This window comes from Lethenteron reissneri, chromosome 14, assembly GCF_015708825.2.
Source record: "Lethenteron reissneri isolate LAM-NWPU_2019-01 chromosome 14, ASM1570882v1, whole genome shotgun sequence".
In the NCBI taxonomy this organism is placed as follows: Eukaryota; Metazoa; Chordata; class Hyperoartia; order Petromyzontiformes; family Petromyzontidae; genus Lethenteron; species Lethenteron reissneri.
The window spans coordinates 2600653-2626792 of record NC_083792.1 but is presented as its reverse complement, the minus strand read 5'-3'; the positions used below and the strand labels follow the sequence as shown (position 1 = coordinate 2626792).

General features: G+C 48.6%; 1 protein-coding gene and 4 non-coding genes across 5 annotated transcripts; 1 reads left to right on the top strand and 4 right to left on the bottom strand.

The window, feature by feature from the left end:
- Positions 1–6792: 6792 nt before the first annotated feature.
- LOC133342473 (U2 spliceosomal RNA) lies at positions 6793–6983 on the bottom strand. Its single transcript, XR_009755157.1, has one exon. It is a non-coding gene; the product is annotated as a U2 spliceosomal RNA (small nuclear RNA).
- Positions 6984–7989: 1006 nt separating this feature from the next.
- Positions 7990–8180, bottom strand: LOC133342449 (U2 spliceosomal RNA). Its single transcript, XR_009755136.1, has one exon. It is a non-coding gene; the product is annotated as a U2 spliceosomal RNA (small nuclear RNA).
- Positions 8181–10178: 1998 nt separating this feature from the next.
- On the top strand, positions 10179–14933 carry LOC133342164 (uncharacterized). The gene is made up of 2 exons (XM_061551132.1): positions 10179–11045; positions 14862–14933. The coding sequence occupies exons 1-2, from the start codon at positions 10179–10181 to the stop codon at positions 14874–14876; spliced, it is 882 nt and encodes a 293-aa protein (XP_061407116.1). The 3' UTR covers positions 14877–14933.
- A 1135-nt stretch (positions 14934–16068) lies between these two features.
- On the bottom strand, positions 16069–16259 carry LOC133342472 (U2 spliceosomal RNA). The gene has a single exon (XR_009755156.1). It is a non-coding gene; the product is annotated as a U2 spliceosomal RNA (small nuclear RNA).
- Positions 16260–19394: 3135 nt separating this feature from the next.
- LOC133342451 (U2 spliceosomal RNA) lies at positions 19395–19585 on the bottom strand. Its single transcript, XR_009755138.1, has one exon. It is a non-coding gene; the product is annotated as a U2 spliceosomal RNA (small nuclear RNA).
- Positions 19586–26140: the final 6555 nt, after the last annotated feature.

Below are 26140 nucleotides of genomic sequence, written 5' to 3'. Positions count from 1 at the left end.
CATATATATAAGCTGGGCGCATTGACAAAGGAATTTGCATATCAAAAGGAATTTAGCATATTTATGGGAAATGCAGGAATGTGATTAGTACTGCATATGCATGTGCATTATGCAGGATTAACAGCATCAAAGGGAGCTGCAGTTACTGCTGCTGCTGCAGTTGCTGCTGCTGCAGTTTCTGCTGCTGCTGCAGTTGCTGCTGCTGCAGTTGCTGCTGTTACTGCTGCTGCTGCACTTGCTGCTGCTGCTGCAGTTGCTGCCTTATCCATTTTAATATAACACTATGTATTATTCTACCCACCCTAATGTGTATCACACTGCTATATGTTTACTATACAATTACGACACCATACATTACTCTGCACACTGCACCATGCCAGTGAGTGGAACGCGGTCTGAAAGTCACCGTAAACGTGAACACAATCAGTTAAGATCCGAAATGGTTTATTACGTCCTTCCAATGATTGCTAAGCCAGAATCCATCTTCTCGGTTGAAATTGTCTCTGTGTTTGTATATGTGGATCGCCTCATGAACGAATCTCTCATGATAGCCAGATGGCTTGCAGAGAACCTCTGTCTTGGAGAAGTCAATATCATGTGAGCCCACTGAGTTGTAACAGTGATCTGCCACGGCTGAGGTGTTTGTCCTACCGTGTTTCAGGTCTGCCTTATGTTCACGGATGCGGTCCGAGACATGTCGTTTGGTTTCTCCAATGTAACTGCTACCACAGAGGCAACTTAGTTTGTAGATGCCAGGGTACTGTATGTCTGGAACCACATCTTTTACAGACGGGACCAGATCACGGATTTTATGTACTGTGTTGAATCGGACCTGGATCTTGTGTTTAATCAGGATTTTGGAGATCTTTTTTGTGACCCCAGCAATGTAGGGTAAGGTGATGGTCTTGAAAGGCTCCTCAACAGGATCCTTCTTGATGGTTGGAGTGATGGCTTTGCGGATTGTGTAGTCGGAGTAACCATTAGCCTTAAGAGCTTGGCGTACGTGTTTGAGTTCACTGGAAATGTGTTCATGGTCGGAGATAAATTGGGCTCTATGATATAGAGTCTTGATGAGGGAATTCTTCTGGGATGGATGGTGGTGGGAATCCGGTTTTAGATAAGCATCCGTGTGGGTGGCTTTCCTGTAGACAGAGTGGCTCATTGAACCATCAGGTCTCCTTTTGATTAGGACATCCAAAAAGGGTAGCTTGCCATCATTTTCGACTTCCATGGTGAATCTGATGGCTGGGTGTATAGAATTGATGTGGTCGAGAAATTGGTCTAGAGCAGGCCGGCCATGTGGCCAGATGACAAAAGTGTCGTCTACGTACCTCTTCCATAAGGTCGGGCGTAGAGTGGCAGTCTGGATGGCGTCCGTCTCAAATTTCTCCATGAAGATGTTGGCTACAACCGGAGATAGGGGGGAGCCCATTGGGGTGCCCTCAATTTGCTTGTAGAAGGTTACTTCACCTGGAATGGAACCTTCTACAAGCAAATTTAGGGCACCCCAATGGGCTCCCCCCTATCTCCGGTTGTAGCCAACATCTTCATGGAGAAATTTGAGACGGACGCCATCCAGACTGCCACTCTACGCCCGATCTTATGGAAGAGGTACGTAGACGACACTTTTGTCATCTGGCCACATGGCCGGCCTGCTCTAGACCAATTTCTCGACCACATCAATTCCATACACCCAGCCATCAGATTCACCATGGAAGTCGAAAATGATGGCAAGCTACCCTTTTTGGATGTCCTAATCAAAAGGAGACCTGATGGTTCAATGAGCCACTCTGTCTACAGGAAAGCCACCCACACGGATGCTTATCTAAAACCGGATTCCCACCACCATCCATCCCAGAAGAATTCCCTCATCAAGACTCTATATCATAGAGCCCAATGCATCTCCGACCATGAACACATTTCCAGTGAACTCAAACACGTACGCCAAGCTCTTAAGGCTAATGGTTACTCCGACTACACAATCCGCAAAGCCATCACTCCAACCATCAAGAAGGATCCTGTTGAGGAGCCTCTCAAGACCATCACCTTACCCTACATTGCTGGGGTCACAAAAAAGATCTCCAAAATCCTGATTAAACACAAGATCCAGGTCCGATTCAACACAGTACATAAAATCCGTGATCTGGTACCATCTGTAAAAGATGTGGTTCCAGACATACAGTACCCTGGCGTCTACAAACTAAGTTTCCTCTGTGGTAGCAGTTACATTGGAGAAACCAAACGACATGTCTCGGACCGCATCCGTGAACATAAGGCAGACCTGAAACACGGTAGGACAAACACCTCAGCCGTGGCAGATCACTGTTACAACTCAGTGGGCTCACATGATATTGACTTCTCCAAGACAGAGGTTCTCTGCAAGCCATCTGGCTATCATGAGAGATTCGTTCATGAGGCGATCCACATATACAAACACAGAGACAATTTCAACCGAGAAGATGGATTCTGGCTTAGCAATCATTGGAAGGACGTAATAAACCATTTCGGATCTTAACTGATTGTGTTCACGTTTACGGTGACTTTCAGACCGCGTTCCACTCACTGGCATGGTGCAGTGTGCAGAGTAATGTATGGTGTCGTAATTGTATAGTAAACATATAGCAGTGTGATACACATTAGGGTGGGTAGAATAATACATAGTGTTATATTAAAATGGATAAGGCAGCAACTGCAGCAGCAGCAGCAGCAAGTGCAGCAGCAGCAGTAACAGCAGCAGCAGCAACTGCAGCAGCAGCAACTGCAGCAGCAGCAGAAACTGCAGCAGCAGCAACTGCAGCAGCAGCAGTAACTGCAGCTCCCTTTGATGCTGTTAATCCTGCATAATGCACATGCATATGCAGTACTAATCACATTCCTGCATTTCCCATAAATATGCTAAATTCCTTTTGATATGCAAATTCCTTTGTCAATGCGCCCAGCTTATATATATGCTCCAAGCTCGTGTGCTGTTTCATTCAGACTCTGTCGCCTCGACGGACCTGGTTTTCACCTGAGGACGGCTGCTTGCGTTGTGGCCGAAACGTCGTGAGAATTGTTTTATTATGTTTTATTTTTATTATTTTATTACTTCCCTTCTACGTGACTTTACCGAAAGAACCAAAAAGAATAAAATAAAACATAATAAAATAAAATAATTCTCACGACGTTTCGTCTACAACGCAAGCAGCCGTCTTCAGGTGAAGAATGAGACACTACCAAGCTAGGAGCTTATATATACGCTGCGTTGGAGGTGCAAGAGCGCCTTAACAAAAATAATGTGCATATGAAGAGGAATTTAGCATATTCATGGGAAATGCGTAGGAGGTGGGTGGGGGGGGGTTCATAGTCATATTATGCCCATGCATTATGCACGATCAGCAGCACCAAGGGGGGGTGCAGGGAGTAGCATTAACAAAGGAAAGGAATGTTAATGATATGTAGCTGCAGTTACTAAACAACCACGTTGAAAACTAAAGTATAAACTACATAAAAAAACTAAAGTATAAACTGCATAGCACCATCAGTATACTTACTATACTCTACAATAAGCTGAGTTGCTAACAGCAAGTAATACATTACAATTCTACGTCGTAAAATTATATAATATGCTTCCATCTAAACTTTATTCTCTTACATCATACGAGCATATAACGTACTATATACTGCCATAGATAAACCCAACATTAAATTATATACTGTATTGCTGTAAACCACCCTATACCTAATACATTTTAATATAACACTATGTATTATTCTACCCACCCTAATGTGTATCGAAATGGTTTATTACGTCCTTCCAATGATTGCTAAACCAGAATCCATCTTCTCGGTTAAAATTGTCTCTGTGTTTGTATATGTGGATCGCCTCATGAACGAATCTCTCATGATAGCCAGATGGCTTGCAGAGAACCTCTGTCTTGGAGAAGTCAATATCATGTGAGCCCACTGAGTTGTAACAGTGATCTGCCACGGCTGAGGTGTTTGTCCTACCATGTTTCAGGTCAGCTTTATGTTCACGGATGCGGTCCGAGACATGTCGTTTGGTTTCCCCAATGTAACTGCTACCACAGAGGCAACTTAGTTTGTAGACGCCAGGGTACTGTATGTCTGGAACCACATCTTTTACAGACAGTACCGGATCACGGATTTTATGTACTGTGTTGAATCGGACCTGGATCTTGTGTTTAATCAGGATTTTGGAGATCTTTTTTGTGACCCCAGCAATGTAGGGTAAGGTGATGGTCTTGAAAGGCTCCTCAACAGGATCCTTCTTGATGGTTGGAGTGATGGCTTTGCGGATTGTGTAGTCGGAGTAACCATTAGCCTTAAGAGCTTGGCGTACGTGTTTGAGTTCACTGGCAATGTGTTCATGGTCGGAGATGCATTGGGCTCTATGATATAGAGTCTTGATGAGGGAATTCTTCTGGGATGGATGGTGGTGGGAATCCGGTTTTAGGTAAGCATCCGTATGGGTGGCTTTCCTGTAGACAGAGTGGCTCATTGAACCATCAGGTCTCCTTTTGATTAGGACATCCAAAAAGGGTAGCTTGCCATCTTTTTCGACTTCCATGGTGAATCTGATGGCTGGGTGTATGGAGTTGATGTGGTCGAGAAATTGGTCTAGAGCAGCACGGCCATGTGGCCAGATGACAAAAGTGTCGTCTACGTACCTCTTCCATAAGGTCGGGCGTAGAGTGGCAGTCTGGATGGCGTCCGTCTCAAATTTCTCCATGAAGATGTTGGCTACAACCAGAGATAGGGGGGAGCCCATTGGGGTGCCCTCAGTTTGCTTGTAGAAAGTTTCATTCCAGGTGAAGTATGTATTGGTTAAGCAGTGTCTCACCAGGGGGGGTACCCCAGCATTCAGTCCATGATGAACCAAGTCTTCAATGATTGCGATGGTGTCAGGTACAGGAACCTTGGTGAATAAGGAAACCACATCAAAACTGACAAGCAGGTCGTCTGGGGACAGGGCAATCCCCTTGATTGTCGATACCAGGTCAGTAGAGTTTAGTACCGCAGAGGTGGTTTTTCCAGTGAAAGGCCGTAGGATTTCAGACAAAAAACGAGCCAATTTATAGGTGGGGGAGTTGATAGTAGAGACAATGGGACGAAGAGGTGTATCTTCTTTATGTATCTTTGGCAAGCCGTATAATCTTGGTGGCCTGGCTGCAGAAGGTTTCAACGAGAACTGTTTGGTCTGATCAAATAATGCGGTTGAATCAGAAATGATTTTGTTGGTTTTAGTGACGAGGCTGTTGGTGGGGTCTCTTTTTATTTTTGTATAGCTGCCATCGTTGAGTAGTTCTTGAATTTTGTTGTTGTATTCTATTTTGTCCATGATGACACCAAACAGTTCTCGTTGAAACCTTCTGCAGCCAGGCACCAAGGGGGGGTGCAGGGAGTAGCATTAACAAAGGAAAGGAATGTTAATGATATGTAGCTGCAGTTACTAAACAACCACGTAGAAAACTAAAGTATAAACTACATACAAAACTAAAGTATAAACTGCATAGCACCATCAGTATACTTACAAACTAAGTTTCCTCTGTGGTAGCAGTTACATTGGGGAAACCAAACGACATGTCTCGGGCCGCATCCGTGAACATAAAGCTGACCTGAAACACGGTAGGACAAACACCTCAGCCATGGCAGATCACTGTTACAACTCAGTGGGCTCACATGATATTGACTTCTCCAAGACAGAGGTTCTCTGCAAGCCATCTGGCTATCATGAGAGATTCGTTCATGAGGCGATCCACATATACAAACACAGAGACAATTTTAACCGAGAAGATGGATTCTGGCTTAGCAATCATTGGAAGGACGTAATAAACCATTTCGATACACATTAGGGTGGGTAGAATAATACATAGTGTTATATTAAAATGTATTAGGTATAGGGTGGTTTACAGCAATACAGTATATAATTTAATGTTGGGTTTATCTATGGCAGTATATAGTACGGTATATGCTCGTGTGATGTAAGAGAATAAAGTTTAGATGGAAGCATATTATATAATTTTTACGACGTAGAATTGTAATGTATTACTTGCTGTTAGTAACTCAGCTTATTGTAGAGTATAGTAAGTATACTGATGGTGCTATGCAGTTTATACTTTAGTTTTTTATGTAGTTTATACTTTAGTTTTCTACGTGGTTGTTTAGTAACTGCAGCTACATATCATTAACATTCCTTTCCTTTGTTAATGCTACTCCCTGCACCCCCCCCCCCTTGGTGCTGCTGATCCTGCATAATGCATGGGCATAATATGACTTTGAAACCCCCCCGCCCACTTCCTACGCATTTTCCATGAATATGCTAAATTCCTCTTCATATGCACATTCCTTTTGTTAAGGCGCTCTTCCACCTCAAACCCAACTTATATATACGCTCCTAGCTTGGTAGTGTCTCATTCTTCACCTGAAGACGGCTGCTTGCGTTGTAGCCGAAACGTCGTGAGAATTATTTTATTTTATTATGTTTTATTTTTATTATTTTATTACTTCCCTTCTACGTGACTTTACCGAAAGAACCAAGAAGATGAAACTGTTTGTATATAAGTGCATGTGCATATGACATATTACTTCTTGACCCACACCGACTGGATACCTGTGAAAAGAGTTTGATAGATTTTTGAAATTTGACAGCTATCCAGGGCCCAAATGAGAAGATGGAGGGGACTGGTAACAAAACAGGAGAGAACGCACCCAATTACGGACAAACAGCGGAAATGGGGTTTGCAAACCCAACATAGTCTACTTTTGTTTGATGATATCCCTCCCCCAGCAGGGAGGTGCACCATTCCCGGAGAAACTGCAATACCGGGTTGATGCGCGGAGTGGACGGAGCAAGCCCCTATTCCATCTCCCTGTCCCAAAAATCAATTTAATATAAGGTACCACAATGTGGTACGTATCAGATATTAAACTGATAAGAACAGATACTACACTTGATCTTAGCCAAAAGGCCGAGAAGCGATAACACACTTACCAGTGGTGGAGATTACATACGCCAAGACTCTCTCTACACCATGGGGCCTCCACCCGTTACTTCGCACAATAAATACCGACTTAAAGCTTTCGTGACTGCAGGAATTCGTATTCTTTGGGCCTTTCGGTAAAGTCATGTAGATAGGTTCAAAGAAAATAACAAAAAATAACAAAAAACTCCTTTGTTATTTTTAACACCAGGGCACATGCGGAATGGTCGTGGTTACTTATTGTGCGAATATTATTTGGGTCTTTCGGTAAAGTCACATAGATAGGTTCAAAGAAAATAACAAAAATTACAGAAAAATACTTTACGTGACTTTACCAAAGAATATGCGCACAAGTTATCACGACCATTCCGCATGTGCCATCGTGTTAAGAGATACGGAATATTAAACAAGCATCAGTCACGCACACGGCCATTCATATTTGAAACCGGGACAAAATCTCAATTTCTGCAAAAGGCTTTGGCACACCCAGAAATAATTAAACCGAGTTTGTTTCTGCCAACAAACGAGCAAGTTCTTAGGTGCAAGTGTAATTGATTCAGAGAATAAGAATCTGAAAATGCTAATATAATAATACAAATTGTACGACCAATACATATGAATGAAAAAAAACTAGCGGAAAAATATCGTTCGTTAATAAACACTGTCCCTAAAGGAAGGTATAGTAAAATTTCAGCCTAAGGCCTTTCTACATAGCACATGAAGCAAGATAGACTAAGATAGGTAAATTACGGCATTATGGGCAATACTGCGTTATGAAGACGTAACAAACAGAGCAGTACAGGATAAAACAAACTGTTTGTATATAAGTGCATGTGCATATGACATATTACTTCTTGACCCACACCGACTGGATACCTGTGAAAAGAGTTTGATAGATTTATGAAATTTGACAGCTATCCAGGGCACAAATGAGAAGATGGAAGGGAAATGGGGTTTGCAAACCCAACATAGTCTACTTTTGTTTGATGATATCCCTCCCCCAGCAGGGAGGTGCACCATTCCCGGAGAAACTGCAATACCGGGTTGATGCGCGGAGTGGACGGAGCAAGCCCCTATTCCATCTCCCTGTCCCAAAAATCAATTTAATATAAGGTACCACAATGTGGTACGTATCAGATATTAAACTGACAAGAACAGATACTACACTTGATCGTAGCCAAAAGGCCGAGAAGCGATAACACACCCTTACCAGTGGTGGAGATTACATACGCCAAGACTCTCTTTACACCATGGGCCTCCACCCGTTACTTCGCACAATAAATACCGACTTAAAGCTTTCGTGACTGCAGGAATTCATATTCTTTGGGCCTTTCGGTAAAGTCATGTAGATAGGTTCAAAGAAAATAACAAAAAATAACAAAAAACTCCTTTGTTATTTTTAACACCAGGGCACATGCGGAATGGTCGTGGTAACTTATTGTGCGAATATTATTTGGGTCTTTCGGTAAAGTCACATAGATAGGTTCAAAGAAAATAACAAAAATTACGGAAAAATACTTTACGTGACTTCACCAAAGAATATGCGCACAAGTTATCACGACCGTTCCGCATGTGCCATCGTGTTAAGAGATACGGAATATTAAACAAGTGTGGTTCGCGACGAGATCAAGACGAGGTGATGATGGTGGTGATGATGGTGATGTCGTCCTCCGACTGGAACATGCGTCTACAAGAGCTTTCTAGCTCATCGGATTCGTCCAGCGTCAATACAGATTCTGGATAGCGCAAGGCCTCGCCGACAGTAACAACAACAACCGCAACAACAACAACCGCAACAACAACAACCGCAACAACAGCAATCAGTGCAACAACAATTACCATTCACTACATCGACAATGTTGGCTGCGACTCAATCCGCGGCGGCCATGTTGGCTCGGGAGCCATATGCGGCCGCTGCTACGGCTGCCATGGCGACCGCGACGCCGCGTCTCTCCACCGACGCGGCCGGGATTTCTCGGCACGCCGCTCCTGCGAGACCAGCCGCCGGCGACGACGCGGCTCTACATCAAGCTGCACCCGCCGGGGGGGCCCCAGCGACCGCTCCACCGGAAATGGCCGCCATGTTGGCTGCGACGCAATCCGCGGCGGCCATGTTGGCTCGGGAGCCATATGCGGCCGCTGCTACGGCTGCCATGGCGACCGCGACGCCGCGTCTCTCCACCGACGCGGCCGGGATTTCTCGGCACGCCGCTCCTGCGAGACCAGCCGCCGGCGACGACGCGGCTCTACATCAAGCGGCGCCCGCCGGGGGGGCCCAGGGTAAGTACGCGCGTGCCGTCCTCGCCGGGCCGCCGGGGTGGGCAGCGGCGGCTGCTGCTGCCCCGTACATCGCTGTGCCGCCGGAATGGGCCGCGGGTGCTGCCGCGGCTCAACCTGTCGCTGCGCTCACGGGGCCGGACACCGGCGATGCCGCGGCTCTGCACCTCGCCGTGCCTGCGTCCCTTCTCATGGATGACGCCGCAGCTGCGTGTTATTCTGCCGCGTCTTCGGCGTGGCCCATGGAGGCTGCAACGCCGTGGCGCCTCGCCGCGTCGCGAGAGGTTGCCGCGGCTGCGGGCCGCTGTCCCGCACCTCGCTGCGCCGGCGGGGAGGGCCGCGGGGGCCACCGCGGCTCCGTGTTTTACCGCCGCGTCTACGGCGTGGCCCGGGGAGGCCGCAACGCCGTGGTGCCTCGCCGCATCGCGAGAGGTTGCCGCGGCTGCGGCCGCTGTCCCGCACCTCGCTGCGCCGGCGGGGTGGGCCGCGGGGGCCGCTGCAGGCCCGAATTACACCGCCGCGTCTTCGGCGTGGCCCGTTGAGGCTGCAACGCCGTGGTCCCTCGCCGCGTCGCGGGACGACGCCGTGGCTTCGTACGCCGCCGCTGACCGGTGGGTCGCGAAAGCGCAGGCGCAGCCACAATTCGCTGCGCCTACGGAGTGGCCCATGGGGGCCGCAACTCAGCCACAATTCGCTGCGCCTACGGCGTGGCCCATGGGGGCCGCAACTCAGCCACAATTCGCTGCGCCTACGGCGTGGCCCATGGGGGCCGCAACTCAGCCACAATTCGCTGCGCCTACGGCGTGGCCCATGGGGGCCGCAACTCAGCCACAATTCGCTGCGCCTACGGCGTGGCCCATGGGGGCCGCAGCACCACCGCACCTTTCCGCGTCTTCGGCGTGGCCCGCGGGAGCCGCAATGCTGCCACCGCCGCAACACGTCGCGTCCGCTGGGTGGCCCGCAGGTGCCGCTTGCCTTCCACACCTCGCGGCGCAGCGCGGCCAATGGCAGCGCAGGTTACCCGACGTTGCGCCGTTTGTCGCGCAAGGGGGCGACTGGTCGGCCTTCCAGGACCGGTTCGACGCGGCATACATGTCGGTCGGCTGGTCCATGGAGGAGGCCTTGCCGGCGCTTCCGACCTGCTTGGACGAAAGGGCTCTGCAGGCCTTCAAGTCCATCCATCCGGCCAATCGGGCTACACTCCCGGCGGCCTATATCCAAATGGCCAACGTTTTTGAGCCGCCGTCCACCGCGCAGCTAAAGTTTTCATTGCGGCGGCGGGAGGAGGGGGAACTGCCGCTGGCCTTCCGCTGCTCGCTCCTGGCCCTGGCGCAGGCTGCATACCCTGACCTGTACGGCAGGGCACTTGATTCTATGGCCTTGGGGAAGCTGCTTGACCTGGCAAGGGAGCTAGGAATTGCTCTGTCGATCAACAATGATCGGCAGATCACATCCTTGGCGGTCGCAGAAAACATTCAGGCGCACCTCTCCCTCCGCCAACGGCCTCAGATGGCGGCGTGTGCGGGGATCCTGGCGCCGGACGGGGGGGACACCCTCGCGGCCCTGGCGATGCCCGATCGTCGAGGAAGGGGGACGGGTGGTCGCCGTCCGGAGCAGCGGGGGCGGCCGGGACCTTCCCGTCCACAGGAGGCGGACACGGTGGCCTGCTTCCGCTGTGGTCAGCGGGGCCACATTGAGCGGGGCTGCCGGAATGCCCCGGGGGCCTTTGGAAAAGGGACTCCACCTTCTCCCAGACCCTCCTTGGCATCGGGTTCGGGGCCCCAGGCGAGTCGCGACGCATCATCTGCGCGGCCGCTCCCTTCACCTCATGCATCTAGCGGGGCTAGGGCCCATCGTCATGGGGTTGTCCTCGAAGGGTCGGGTGCACCATCGTCATCACCCCCTCAATGGCCCAGACAGACCCGCCACTGGGATGCGCTTGCGCATAGGATGGTGGCGGCAGCTGCCGGCTCCTCAGCGGTGGCAGGATATGTGCAAGGGGTGCACGTTCGCCTCCTGGTGGATACGGGGGCGTCGGCCACCATTATTTCTGAGGCCATTTTTGGGCTGCTACCCCGCAGCGTGGGTCCATTAAGGCCGGTTCGCGGGGCTTGTGTCGCCGCGAACGGCGGCAGTTTGGGCATCCTGGGCCACGTTGTAGCGTCGGTTCGGGTTGACGAGATTGAGTTGGCCGGGCCGATTTTGGTCTCCAGGACCTTGGCAGTGCCATGCCTCTTGGGGACCGACTTTTTGTCTAGGATGCCCATCCGAATTCTCGTTGACCAGGGCTGTGTGGAAATGCCGTCAGGGAGGCGGCTGCAATTCCTACAATCACCTACCGTCCTGTCTCCCTTGGTCGCCGGTGTACGGGCCTTGAATAAAGTGCCGGTGACCGTACCACCGGCGTCACAAATCCTGATACCCCTTAGGTTGCGCAAACCGCTCGAAATGGGCTCCACGGAGACGGGTATCCTCCTGTCCCCGTCAAGCTACTTTTCAAGGACGAAGGGGTTGGTGGGCGCCTTGACAGCCGTGTCGGGGGGCCAGGACCTTTTTTGCAGGTCCTCAATTCGGGACCCTTGCCGGTCATAGTCCCGGCCGGCGCCGTCCTGGCACACGCAACCCCGGCTCCTCCACCCGAGAGCGCTGCCCCGGATGGAGGGGTCGTGGCGGGCGTGATGCGCACGGGGGACCCCGACGCATCATGGATCGCCACGTTGTGCGACGAGAATGCCTCGTTGTCCTTCGGGGAACGTCGGCAACTCCGCGACCTCATCGAACGGTTCACCGATGTGTTCAGCCAAAGTAAGTTTGATCTGGGTCGCACTACTCTTTTGGACCACCACATAGACACGGGCGACGCGGCCCCCATTCGACTTAATTCCCACCGCTTTAGCCCAGCGGAAAAAGATCATGTCCGCTCGGCTGTCGAGGAAATGTTGGCGGCGGACATCATCTCCCCATCTACTAGCCCTTGGGGTGCCCCCATTGTGCTAGTCAAGAAACGGGACGGGAGTCTCCGGTTCTGCGTCGATTTTCGTAGATTGAACAAGATCTCGGTGGCTGATGCATATCCATTGCCTCGCATGGATGATTCCTTGGACGCCCTCTCGGGCGCGCGGTTCTTTTCGACTTTAGATTTGCTCTCCGGCTTCTGGCAATTGCCACTGGATGAGGCCTCTAGACCCAAAACAGCGTTCCGCACGCCCCAGGGGTTGTTCGAGTTCAATCGCTTCCTATGGGTCTCCATTCGGCCCCGGCCACCTTCCAGCGTCTCATGGAGATGGTCTTGGCGGGGCTGCAGTGGGAGTCTTGTCTAATCTACTTGGATGACGTTATTGTTTTTGGCCGTACGTTTGGCGAGCACTTGCAACGCCTTGAGGCGGTGTTCGTCAAAGTGCGTACTGCTGGCTTGAAATTCAAACCCCAGAAATGCCACTTGCTACAACCATCGGTGAGGTATTTGGGACACATTGTTAGCACGTCAGGTGTCGCCACGGACCCGGATAAAACGGCTTGTGTCCGGACGTGGCCGACTCCCACATCTGTCGCGGAGGTGCGTAGCTTCGTTGGATTCGCATCGTACTATCGCCGGTTTGTCCGCGATTTTGCGACAATTGCGAAGCCACTGCACGCCCTTTCCGCCAAAGGACAAAGGTTTCACTGGGGCGCGGAGGAGGAGGCGGCTTTTTGCGGCGCTTCGCACGGCCTTGGCGGATGCGCCGCCCTTGGGGTACCCGGATTTTACGAAACCCTTCCTGCTCGATACCGATGCCAGCGACACGGGAATTGGGGCTGTCCTGGCCCAGGTGGTCGACGGGGTTGAGAGGGTGGTAGCCTATGGCAGTCGCGTTCTGTCCTCGACGGAACAGCGATATTGTGTGACCCGGAGGGAGCTTTTGGCCATAGTTTATTTTGTTCAGTTGTATAGACCATATTTGTACGGTAGGCTGTTTACGGTCCGAACCGACCACGCGGCCCTGCAATATTCGCTGAAGATTAGTCAGCCCTCGGGTCAGCTGTCTCGCTGGCTCGAAGTGCTCCAGGATTACCCTTTTGATGTAATCCATAGGAAGGGGACACAGCATGGAAATGCGGACGGTTTATCCCGATTGCCGGCAGGCGGCGGGTGTGCTTGCGCCCTGGGCTCTAGCCGTTGCAAGGCCCCAGGGGACGCCGCGGCCCAGTTGGTCGCGTCGGCCGAGGCGGACACCCCTCCAGGTGCGGCGTCGACCGCAGATTTCGGCCTTGGACTTCCCCGGGAGGTATGGTCCGGCTTGCAGATGGAGGATTCCTCTCTGCTGAAGCTACGGCGCCGTGTCGGACATAACGCCCGGAGCTTAGCTTCGTCGGCTGCCCCGGCGATCGCCGTGCATGACGGACTACTCATGCGTTGGGATGCCCAATTGGAACGCTATTGTGTGGTTGTGCCCACTAGCCTGCGTGGTAAATTAACCCGAGCCATTCACGAGAAGCTTATGCACCTTGGCTACCACAAGACCTTATTGACCCTTAAGCGGGACTATTACTGGCCGGGTGTTGAGGGTGACGTAGCACTGATTTTGAAGGGTTGCCACGACTGCGCGCGGAGGAAGGCCCCAGTTGTCCAGGACTGGGCCCCGCTGCAGTCCATCCGGGTTTCTCGCGTTAATGAGCTCGTGGCGCTCGACATTTTGGGGCCATTCCCTGCATCCCAACGGGGCCACAAATACCTCTTGGTGGGCGTTGAGTACCTCACACGTTGGCCCATGGCATGGCCTTTGGTCGATCAGTTGGCCTCTTCTATCACCGAGGCCTTCGTCCAGGGATACGTGTTTGACAAGGGCGCGCCGGAACAATTGTTGACTGACCAGGGGCGGAATTTCTCGTCTAGGTTGCTCAAGGAGGTGTGTGACCTCCTTGGCACCAAGAAAATCCGCACCTCGCCCTACCACCCCCAGTCAGATGGGATGGTAGAGCGCTTGAACCGCACCCTTACGTCCATGCTGTGCCACCAGGTGAACACGTCCCAGTCAGACTGGGACCTGTTCGTCCCGGGGGTCTTGGCGGCGTATCGGTTGGCCCCTCATGCCTCCACGGGATTTTCGCCTTTTTATTTAATGTACGGTAGGGAACCGGAGCCCCCGGTGCACGTCCAGATGGACGTTGGCTCCTCCAAGAAGGGGTCGTCGGTGCCGACCCCTTTGAAGGTCGCACTTGACCGGCTGCGCGAGGCGCGACAGGCCGCTGCCGAGAATTCCGCAAGCCGGCAGGCGGCTAATGAGCGGCTGCCAAAACACCAGGCAGCTGGCCTCCCGTGGGTAGCGGGTCAAAAAGCGTGGCTGCATTGTCCCCAGGTCCCCGTTGGCACATCGGCCAAATTGCATCGCCCTTGGCAGGGACCCGTGGAGGTTGTGGAGGTCCGCCGGCCGCAATGCGTCCGGATTCGATTCGGTCGCAGGCAGTGGATAGTGCACCCGTCCCGGCTCAAACGTTATGTTCCATCTACCCTGGGGGATCCACCCCCAATTCCGGAGCGGCCGGCTGATGATGTATCCGGCGTGCCTGACCGGCCGGGTCTCGTTGACGGAGGTGACGTCCGACCTGTGTGTGTGCCCCCAGGCCCCTCCCGAGTGAGGCCGACAGAGACCCCCCAGGCACCGGAGGCCACGGCGGTGGGCCTGTTGCCCGCTGACGGCCCACTTGCACGGGTGGCGGACACCGCACGAGGGAGCGGGCCAGCAGCGCATACCCGCTCGAGGGGGGTGCGGCTCCGGTGACGGCCCTGATGGCCGTTCAGCGGGCCTAGCCCCTGGCGCCCGTTCGGCGCTATCCGGCGGATGAGGCCTTCGGGCTCTATTTGTTTTGTTTTTTTGTTGTTACTGTTCTGCTTGAAGGGCCGTGCTGCCCTAAGGTTGATTGCAGCCGGGTCGGCTGTTTTTTTTTACGGGGGGGGGTGATGTAGAGGAGTAGTGGAGAGTGGTGGCGTCGTGTGCGCTGTCAGGTGCGGTGACCTCACGGGACGTGGGGTCGCACGCGCTGGGCAGTGCACGCGACATGACCCCTCCGAGGGTATATAAGGGAGACCCCGTAACGTAAGCGGGGTCACTGGAGGAACGGGGATAGTGGAAGGGGTAAAGAGGGAACCAGGGATAGTGATAAGTGTTAATAAACCCTGGCGGAAGCCCCTAACTCAACCTCCGTCTCCGAGTACCTCCGTCTACGATACAACACAAGCATCAGTCACGCACACGGCCATTCATATTTTAAACCGGGACAAAATCTCAATTTCTGCAAAAGGCTTTGGCACACCCAGAAATAATTAAACCGAGGTTGTTTCTGCCAACAAACGAGCACGTTCTTAGGTGCAAGTGTAATTGATTCAGAGAATAAGAATCTGAAAATGCTAATATAATAATACAAATTGTACGACCAATACATATGAATGAAAAAAACTAGCGGAAAAATATAGTTCGTTAATAAACACTGTCCCTAAAGGAGGGTATAGTAAAATTTCAGCCTAAGGCCTTTCTACATAGCACATGAAGCAAGATAGACTAAGATAGGTAAATTACGGCATTATGGGCAATACTGCGTTATGAAGACGTAACAAACAGAGCAGTACAGGATAAAACAAACTGTTTGTATATAAGTGCATGTGCATATGACATATTACTTCTTGACCCACACCGACTGGATACCTGTGAAAAGAGTTTGATAGATTTTTGAAATTTGACAGCTATCCAGGGCACAAATGAGAAGATGGAAGGGAAATGGGGTTTGCAAACCCAACAGTCTACTTTTGTTTGATGATATCCCTCCCCCAGCAGGGAGGTGCACCATTCCCGGAGAAACTGCAATACCGGGTTGATGCGCGGAGTGGACGGAGCAAGCCCCTATTCCATCTCCCTGTCCCAAAAATCAATTTAATATAAGGTACCACAATGTGGTACGTATCAGATATTAAACTGATAAGAACAGATACTACACTTGATCTTAGCCAAAAGGCCGAGAAGCGATAACACACACTTACCAGTGGTGGAGATTACATACGCCAAGACTCTCTCTACACCATGGGGCCTCCACCCGTTACGTCGCACAATAAATACCGACTTAAAGCTTTCGTGACTGCAGGAATTCGTATTCTTTGGGCCTTTCGGTAAAGTCATGTAGATAGGTTCAAAGAAAATAACAAAAAATAACAAAAAACTCCTTTGTTATTTTTAACACCAGGGCACATGCGGAATGGTCGTGGTAACTTATTGTGCGAATATTATTTGGGTCTTTCGGTAAAGTCACATAGATAGGTTCAAAGAAAATAACAAAAATTACAGAAAAATACTTTACGTGACTTTACCAAAGAATATGCGCACAAGTTATCACGACCATTCCGCATGTGCCATCGTGTTAAGAGATACGGAATATTAAACAAGCATCAGTCACGCACACGGCCATTCATATTTGAAACCGGGACAAAATCTTCAATTTCTGCAAAAGGCTTTGGCACACCCAGAAATAATTAAACCGAGTTTGTTTCTGCCAACAAACGAGCAAGTTCTTAGGTGCAAGTGTAATTGATTCAGAGAATAAGAATCTGAAAATGCTAATATAATAATACAAATTGTACGACCAATACATATGAATGAAAAAAAACTAGCGAAAAAATATCGTTCGTTAATTAACACTGTCCCTAAAGGAAGGTATAGTAAAATTTCAGCCTAATGCCTTTCTACATAGCACATGAAGCAAGATAGACTAAGATAAGTAAATTACGGAATTATGGCCAATACTGCGTTATTGAAGTACCGGTGAGGACGCTTGACACCGAGGTTGAGGCACACGTGTCTTTATTTTACAAGTCGTCACGACAGGACAGTACTATAGGGGGTATCGGCCCCCTCACCCGTATAACTGGGGATACACCGCTAGCTATCCCTGACCTACCCCGAGTCCTCCACTAATGGGCTAGGGGAGGCTGTCTGGCCCGACACTGGTGAGTCGGGCTACGGTACCCGGAGTCCCAGAGTGCTGACTCTGGTTCACGGGACCACGCCGCTGGCTCGGTCCTGAGCGGCCCTGACAAGGGCGGCGTCTCAGGGGAGTCCAGGGCTCTAGCTACCCAGGTCTTCAATCTTCCCTCCTTTGTTCTGATACTCAGCCCCGAGCTCTCTCTGTCATCCCCTTTTATATCCCCCCCAGGATCACAACCCCGGGCAGCCCTACCCCCAGGCTGCCCGATGCGGACGTCGTTGCGGGCACCCCCCCCCCCCCCGCTTACTCCCGGAGCTCCGCCCACTGTGTTTGTTCGCCGTTTGATCCTATGTACAAACAGCCCCTCGATAACAGCCCTACATTATGAAGACGTAACAAACAGAGCAGTACAGGATAAAACAAACTGTTTGTATTTAGATTTAAAGCTTTCGTGACTGCAGGGATTCATCTTCTTGGTTCTTTCGGTAAAGTCACGTAGAAGGGAAGTAATAAAATAATAAAATAAAACATAATAAAATAAAATAATTCTCACGACGTTTCGGCTACAACGCAAGCAGCCGTCTTCAGGTGAAGAATGAGACACTACCAAGCTAGGAGCTTATATATACGCTGCGTTGGAGGTGCAAGAGCGCCTTAACAAAAATAATGTGCATATGAAGAGGAATTTAGCATATTCATGGGAAATGCGTAGGAGGTGGGTGGGGGGGGGGGTTCATAGTCATATTATGCCCATGCATTATGCACGATCAGCAGCACCAAGGGGGGGTGCAGGGAGTAGCATTAACAAAGGAAAGGAATGTTAATGATATGTAGCTGCAGTTACTAAACAACCACGTAGAAAACTCAAGTATAAACTACATAAAAAAACTAAAGTATAAACTGCATAGCACCATCAGTATACTTACTATACTCTACAATAAGCTGAGTTGCTAACAGCAAGTAATACATTACAATTCTACGTCGTAAAAATTATATAATATGCTTCCATCTAAACTTTATTCTCTTACATCACACGAGCATATAACGTACTATATACTGCCATAGATAAACCCAACATTAAATTATATACTGTATTGCTGTAAACCACCCTATACCTAATACATTTTAATATAACACTATGTATTATTCTACCCACCCTAATGTGTATCGAAATGGTTTATTACGTCCTTCCAATGATTGCTAAGCCAGAATCCATCTTCTCGGTTAAAATTGTCTCTGTGTTTGTATATGTGGATCGCCTCATGAACGAATCTCTCATGATAGCCAGATGGCTTGCAGAGAACCTCTGTCTTGGAGAAGTCAATATCATGTGAGCCCACTGAGTTGTAACAGTGATCTGCCATGGCTGAGGTGTTTGTCCTACCGTGTTTCAGGTCAGCTTTATGTTCACGGATGCGGCCCGAGACATGTCGTTTGGTTTCCCCAATGTAACTGCTACCACAGAGGCAACTTAGTTTGTAAGTATACTGATGGTGCTATGCAGTTTATACTTTAGTTTTTTATGTAGTTTATACTTTAGTTTTCTACGTGGTTGTTTAGTAACTGCAGCTACATATCATTAACATTCCATTCCTTTGTTAATGCTACTCCCTGCACCCCCCCCCTTGGTGCTGCTGATCCTGCATAATGCATGGGCATAATATGACTTTGAAACCCCCCCCGCCCACTTCCTACGCATTTCCCATGAATATGCTAAATTCCTCTTCATATGCACATTCCTTTTGTTAAGGCGCTCTTCCACCTCCAAACCCAGCTTATATATAAGCTCCTAGCTTGGTAGTGTCTCATTCTTCACCTGAAGACGGCTGCTTGCGTTGTAGCCGAAACGTCGTGAGAATTATTTTATTTTATTATGTTTTATTTTTATTATTTTATTACTTCCCTTCTACGTGACTTTACCGAAAGAACCAAGAAGATGAAACTGTTTGTATATAAGTGCATGTGCATATGACATATTACTTCTTGACCCACACCGACTGGATACCTGTGAAAAGAGTTTGATAGATTTTTGAAATTTGACAGCTATCCAGGGCACAAATGAGAAGATGGAGGGGACTGGTAACAAAACAGGAGAGAACGCACCCAATTACGGACAAACAGCGGAAATGGGGTTTGCAAACCCAACATAGTCTACTTTTGTTTGATGATATCCCTCCCCCAGCAGGGAGGTGCACCATTCCCGGAGAAACTGCAATAATGGGTTGATGCGCGGAGTGGACGGAGCAAGCCCCTATTCCATTTCCCTGTCCCAAAAATCAATTTAATATAAGGTACCACAATGTGGTACGTATCAGATATTAAACTGATAAGAACAGATACTACACTTGATCTTAGCCAAAAGGCCGAGAAGCGATAACACACACTTACCAGTGGTGGAGATTACATACGCCAAGACTCTCTCTACACCATGGGGCCTCCACCCGTTACTTCGCACAATAAATACCGACTTAAAGCTTTCGTGACTGCAGAAATTCGTATTCTTTGGGCCTTTCGGTAAAGTCATGTAGATAGGTTCAAAGAAAATAACAAAAAATAACAAAAAACTCCTTTGTTATTTTTAACACCAGGGCACATGCGGAATGGTCGTGGTTACTTATTGTGCGAATATTATTTGGGTCTTTCGGTAAAGTCACATAGATAGGTTCAAAGAAAATAACAAAAATTACAGAAAAATACTTTACGTGACTTTACCAAAGAATATGCGCACAAGTTATCACGACCATTCCGCATGTGCCATCGTGTTAAGAGATACGGAATATTAAACAAGCATCAGTCACGCACACGGCCATTCATATTTGAAACCGGGACAAAATCTCAATTTCTGCAAAAGGCTTTGGCACACCCAGAAATAATTAAACCGAGTTTGTTTCTGCCAACAAACGAGCAAGTTCTTAGGTGCAAGTGTAATTGATTCAGAGAATAAGAATCTGAAAATGCTAATATAATAATACAAATTGTACGACCAATACATATGAATGAAAAAAAACTAGCGGAAAAATATCGTTCGTTAATAAACACTGTCCCTAAAGGAAGGTATAGTAAAATTTCAGCCTAAGGCCTTTCTACATAGCACATGAAGCAAGATAGACTAAGATAGGTAAATTACGGCATTATGGCCAATACTGCGTTATTGAAGTACCGGTGAGGACGCTTGACACCGAGGTTGAGGCACACGTGTCTTTATTTTACAAGTCGTCACGACAGGACAGTACTAGAGGGGGTATCGGCCCCCTCACCCGTATAACTGGGGATACACCGCTAGCTATCCCTGACCTACCCCGAGTCCTCCACTAATGGGCTAGGGGAGGCTGTCTGGCCCGACACTGGTGAGTCGGGCTACGGTACCCGGAGTCCCAGAGTGCTGACTCTGGTTCACGGGACCACGCCGCTGGCTCGGTCCTGCGCGGCCCTGACAAGGGCGGCGTCTCAGGGGAGTCCAGGGCTCTAGCTACCCAGGTCTTCAATCTTCCCTCCTTTGTTCTGATACTCAGCCCCGAGCTCTCTCTGTCATCCCCTTTTATATCCCCCCCAGGATCACAACCCCGGGCAGCCCTACCCCCAGGCTGCCCGATGCGGACGTCGTTGCGGGCACCCCCCCCCCCCCCGCTTACTCCCGGAGCTCCGCCCACTGTGTTTGTTCGCCGTTTGATCCTATGTACAAACAGCCCCTCGATAACAGCCCTACATTATGAAGACGTAACAAACAGAGCAGTACAGGATAAAACAAACTGTTTGTATTTAGATTTAAAGCTTTCGTGACTGCAGGGATTCATCTTCTTGGTTCTTTCGGTAAAGTCACGTAGAAGGGAAGTAATAAAATAATAAAATAACAATTTCGATTTAAAGCTTTCGTGACTGCAGGGATTCATCTTCTTGGTTCTTTCGGTAAAGTCACGTAGAAGGGAAGTAATAAAATAATAAAAATAAAACATAATAAAACAATTCTCACGACGTTTGGCCACAACGCAAGCAGCCGTCCTCAGGTGAAAACCAGGTCCGTCGAGGCGACAGAGTCTGAATGAAACAGCACACGAGCTTGGAGCATATATATAAGCTGGGCGCATTGACAAAGGAATTTGCATATCAAAAGGAATTTAGCATATTTATGGGAAATGCAGGAATGTGATTAGTACTGCATATGCATGTGCATTATGCAGGATTAACAGCATCAAAGGGAGCTGCAGTTACTGCTGCTGCTGCAGTTGCTGCTGCTGCAGTTTCTGCTGCTGCTGCAGTTGCTGCTGCTGCAGTTGCTACTGCTGCTGTTACTGCTGCTGCTGCACTTGCTGCTGCTGCTGCAGTTGCTGCCTTATCCATTTTAATATAACACTATGTATTATTCTACCCACCCTAATGTGTATCACACTGCTATATGTTTACTATACAATTACGACACCATACATTACTCTGCACACTGCACCATGCCAGTGAGTGGAACGCGGTCTGAAAGTCACCGTAAACGTGAACACAATCAGTTAAGATCCGAAATGGTTTATTACGTCCTTCCAATGATTGCTAAGCCAGAATCCATCTTCTCGGTTGAAATTGTCTCTGTGTTTGTATATGTGGATCGCCTCATGAACGAATCTCTCATGATAGCCAGATGGCTTGCAGAGAACCTCTGTCTTGGAGAAGTCAATATCATGTGAGCCCACTGAGTTGTAACAGTGATCTGCCACGGCTGAGGTGTTTGTCCTACCGTGTTTCAGGTCTGCCTTATGTTCACGGATGCGGTCCGAGACATGTCGTTTGGTTTCTCCAATGTAACTGCTACCACAGAGGCAACTTAGTTTGTAGATGCCAGGGTACTGTATGTCTGGAACCACATCTTTTACAGACGGGACCAGATCACGGATTTTATGTACTGTGTTGAATCGGACCTGGATCTTGTGTTTAATCAGGATTTTGGAGATCTTTTTTGTGACCCCAGCAATGTAGGGTAAGGTGATGGTCTTGAAAGGCTCCTCAACAGGATCCTTCTTGATGGTTGGAGTGATGGCTTTGCGGATTGTGTAGTCGGAGTAACCATTAGCCTTAAGAGCTTGGCGTACGTGTTTGAGTTCACTGGAAATGTGTTCATGGTCGGAGATAAATTGGGCTCTATGATATAGAGTCTTGATGAGGGAATTCTTCTGGGATGGATGGTGGTGGGAATCCGGTTTTAGATAAGCATCCGTGTGGGTGGCTTTCCTGTAGACAGAGTGGCTCATTGAACCATCAGGTCTCCTTTTGATTAGGACATCCAAAAAGGGTAGCTTGCCATCATTTTCGACTTCCATGGTGAATCTGATGGCTGGGTGTATAGAATTGATGTGGTCGAGAAATTGGTCTAGAGCAGGCCGGCCATGTGGCCAGATGACAAAAGTGTCGTCTACGTACCTCTTCCATAAGGTCGGGCGTAGAGTGGCAGTCTGGATGGCGTCCGTCTCAAATTTCTCCATGAAGATGTTGGCTACAACCGGAGATAGGGGGGAGCCCATTGGGGTGCCCTCAATTTGCTTGTAGAAGGTTACTTCACCTGGAATGGAACCTTCTACAAGCAAATTTAGGGCACCCCAATGGGCTCCCCCCTATCTCCGGTTGTAGCCAACATCTTCATGGAGAAATTTGAGACGGACGCCATCCAGACTGCCACTCTACGCCCGATCTTATGGAAGAGGTACGTAGACGACACTTTTGTCATCTGGCCACATGGCCGGCCTGCTCTAGACCAATTTCTCGACCACATCAATTCCATACACCCAGCCATCAGATTCACCATGGAAGTCGAAAATGATGGCAAGCTACCCTTTTTGGATGTCCTAATCAAAAGGAGACCTGATGGTTCAATGAGCCACTCTGTCTACAGGAAAGCCACCCACACGGATGCTTATCTAAAACCGGATTCCCACCACCATCCATCCCAGAAGAATTCCCTCATCAAGACTCTATATCATAGAGCCCAATGCATCTCCGACCATGAACACATTTCCAGTGAACTCAAACACGTACGCCAAGCTCTTAAGGCTAATGGTTACTCCGACTACACAATCCGCAAAGCCATCACTCCAACCATCAAGAAGGATCCTGTTGAGGAGCCTCTCAAGACCATCACCTTACCCTACATTGCTGGGGTCACAAAAAAGATCTCCAAAATCCTGATTAAACACAAGATCCAGGTCCGATTCAACACAGTACATAAAATCCGTGATCTGGTACCATCTGTAAAAGATGTGGTTCCAGACATACAGTACCCTGGCGTCTACAAACTAAGTTGCCTCTGTGGTAGCAGTTACATTGGAGAAACCAAACGACATGTCTCGGACCGCATCCGTGAACATAAGGCAGACCTGAAACACGGTAGGACAAACACCTCAGCCGTGGCAGATCACTGTTACAACTCAGTGGGCTCACATGATATTGACTTCTCCAAGACAGAGGTTCTCTGCAAGCCATCTGGCTATCATGAGAGATTCGTTCATGAGGCGATCCACATATACAAACACAGAGACAATTTCAACCGAGAAGATGGATTCTGGCTTAGCAATCATTGGAAGGACGTAATAAACCATTTCGGATCTTAACTGATTGTGTTCACGTTTACGGTGACTTTCAGACCGCGTTCCACTCACTGGCATGGTGCAGTGTGCAGAGTAATGTATGGTGTCGTAATTGTATAGTAAACATATAGCAGTGTGATACACATTAGGGTGGGTAGAATAATACATAGTGTTATATTAAAATGGATAAGGCAGCAACTGCAGCAGCAGCAGCAGCAAGTGCAGCAGCAGCAGTAACAGCAGCAGCAGCAACTGCAGCAGCAGCAACTGCAGCAGCAGCAGAAACTGCAGCAGCAGCAACTGCAGCAGCAGCAGTAACTGCAGCTCCCTTTGATGCTGTTAATCCTGCATAATGCACATGCATATGCAGTACTAATCACATTCCTGCATTTCCCATAAATATGCTAAATTCCTTTTGATATGCAAATTCCTTTGTCAATGCGCCCAGCTTATATATATGCTCCAAGCTCGTGTGCTGTTTCATTCAGACTCTGTCGCCTCGACGGACCTGGTTTTCACCTGAGGACGGCTGCTTGCGTTGTGGCCGAAACGTCGTGAGAATTGTTTTATTATGTTTTATTTTTATTATTTTATTACTTCCCTTCTACGTGACTTTACCGAAAGAACCAAAAAGAATAAAATAAAACATAATAAAATAAAATAATTCTCACGACGTTTCGTCTACAACGCAAGCAGCCGTCTTCAGGTGAAGAATGAGACACTACCAAGCTAGGAGCTTATATATACGCTGCGTTGGAGGTGCAAGAGCGCCTTAACAAAAATAATGTGCATATGAAGAGGAATTTAGCATATTCATGGGAAATGCGTAGGAGGTGGGTGGGGGGGGGTTCATAGTCATATTATGCCCATGCATTATGCACGATCAGCAGCACCAAGGGGGGGTGCAGGGAGTAGCATTAACAAAGGAAAGGAATGTTAATGATATGTAGCTGCAGTTACTAAACAACCACGTTGAAAACTAAAGTATAAACTACATAAAAAAACTAAAGTATAAACTGCATAGCACCATCAGTATACTTACTATACTCTACAATAAGCTGAGTTGCTAACAGCAAGTAATACATTACAATTCTACGTCGTAAAATTATATAATATGCTTCCATCTAAACTTTATTCTCTTACATCATACGAGCATATAACGTACTATATACTGCCATAGATAAACCCAACATTAAATTATATACTGTATTGCTGTAAACCACCCTATACCTAATACATTTTAATATAACACTATGTATTATTCTACCCACCCTAATGTGTATCGAAATGGTTTATTACGTCCTTCCAATGATTGCTAAACCAGAATCCATCTTCTCGGTTAAAATTGTCTCTGTGTTTGTATATGTGGATCGCCTCATGAACGAATCTCTCATGATAGCCAGATGGCTTGCAGAGAACCTCTGTCTTGGAGAAGTCAATATCATGTGAGCCCACTGAGTTGTAACAGTGATCTGCCACGGCTGAGGTGTTTGTCCTACCATGTTTCAGGTCAGCTTTATGTTCACGGATGCGGTCCGAGACATGTCGTTTGGTTTCCCCAATGTAACTGCTACCACAGAGGCAACTTAGTTTGTAGACGCCAGGGTACTGTATGTCTGGAACCACATCTTTTACAGACAGTACCGGATCACGGATTTTATGTACTGTGTTGAATCGGACCTGGATCTTGTGTTTAATCAGGATTTTGGAGATCTTTTTTGTGACCCCAGCAATGTAGGGTAAGGTGATGGTCTTGAAAGGCTCCTCAACAGGATCCTTCTTGATGGTTGGAGTGATGGCTTTGCGGATTGTGTAGTCGGAGTAACCATTAGCCTTAAGAGCTTGGCGTACGTGTTTGAGTTCACTGGCAATGTGTTCATGGTCGGAGATGCATTGGGCTCTATGATATAGAGTCTTGATGAGGGAATTCTTCTGGGATGGATGGTGGTGGGAATCCGGTTTTAGGTAAGCATCCGTATGGGTGGCTTTCCTGTAGACAGAGTGGCTCATTGAACCATCAGGTCTCCTTTTGATTAGGACATCCAAAAAGGGTAGCTTGCCATCTTTTTCGACTTCCATGGTGAATCTGATGGCTGGGTGTATGGAGTTGATGTGGTCGAGAAATTGGTCTAGAGCAGCACGGCCATGTGGCCAGATGACAAAAGTGTCGTCTACGTACCTCTTCCATAAGGTCGGGCGTAGAGTGGCAGTCTGGATGGCGTCCGTCTCAAATTTCTCCATGAAGATGTTGGCTACAACCAGAGATAGGGGGGAGCCCATTGGGGTGCCCTCAGTTTGCTTGTAGAAAGTTTCATTCCAGGTGAAGTATGTATTGGTTAAGCAGTGTCTCACCAGGGGGGGTACCCCAGC

What these genes read in the sequence shown, in the direction of transcription:
- LOC133342164 (XM_061551132.1), top strand. Translation starts at nt 10,179, where the DNA reads ATGCTGCCACCGCCGCAACACGTCGCGTCCGCTGGGTGGCCCGCAGGT.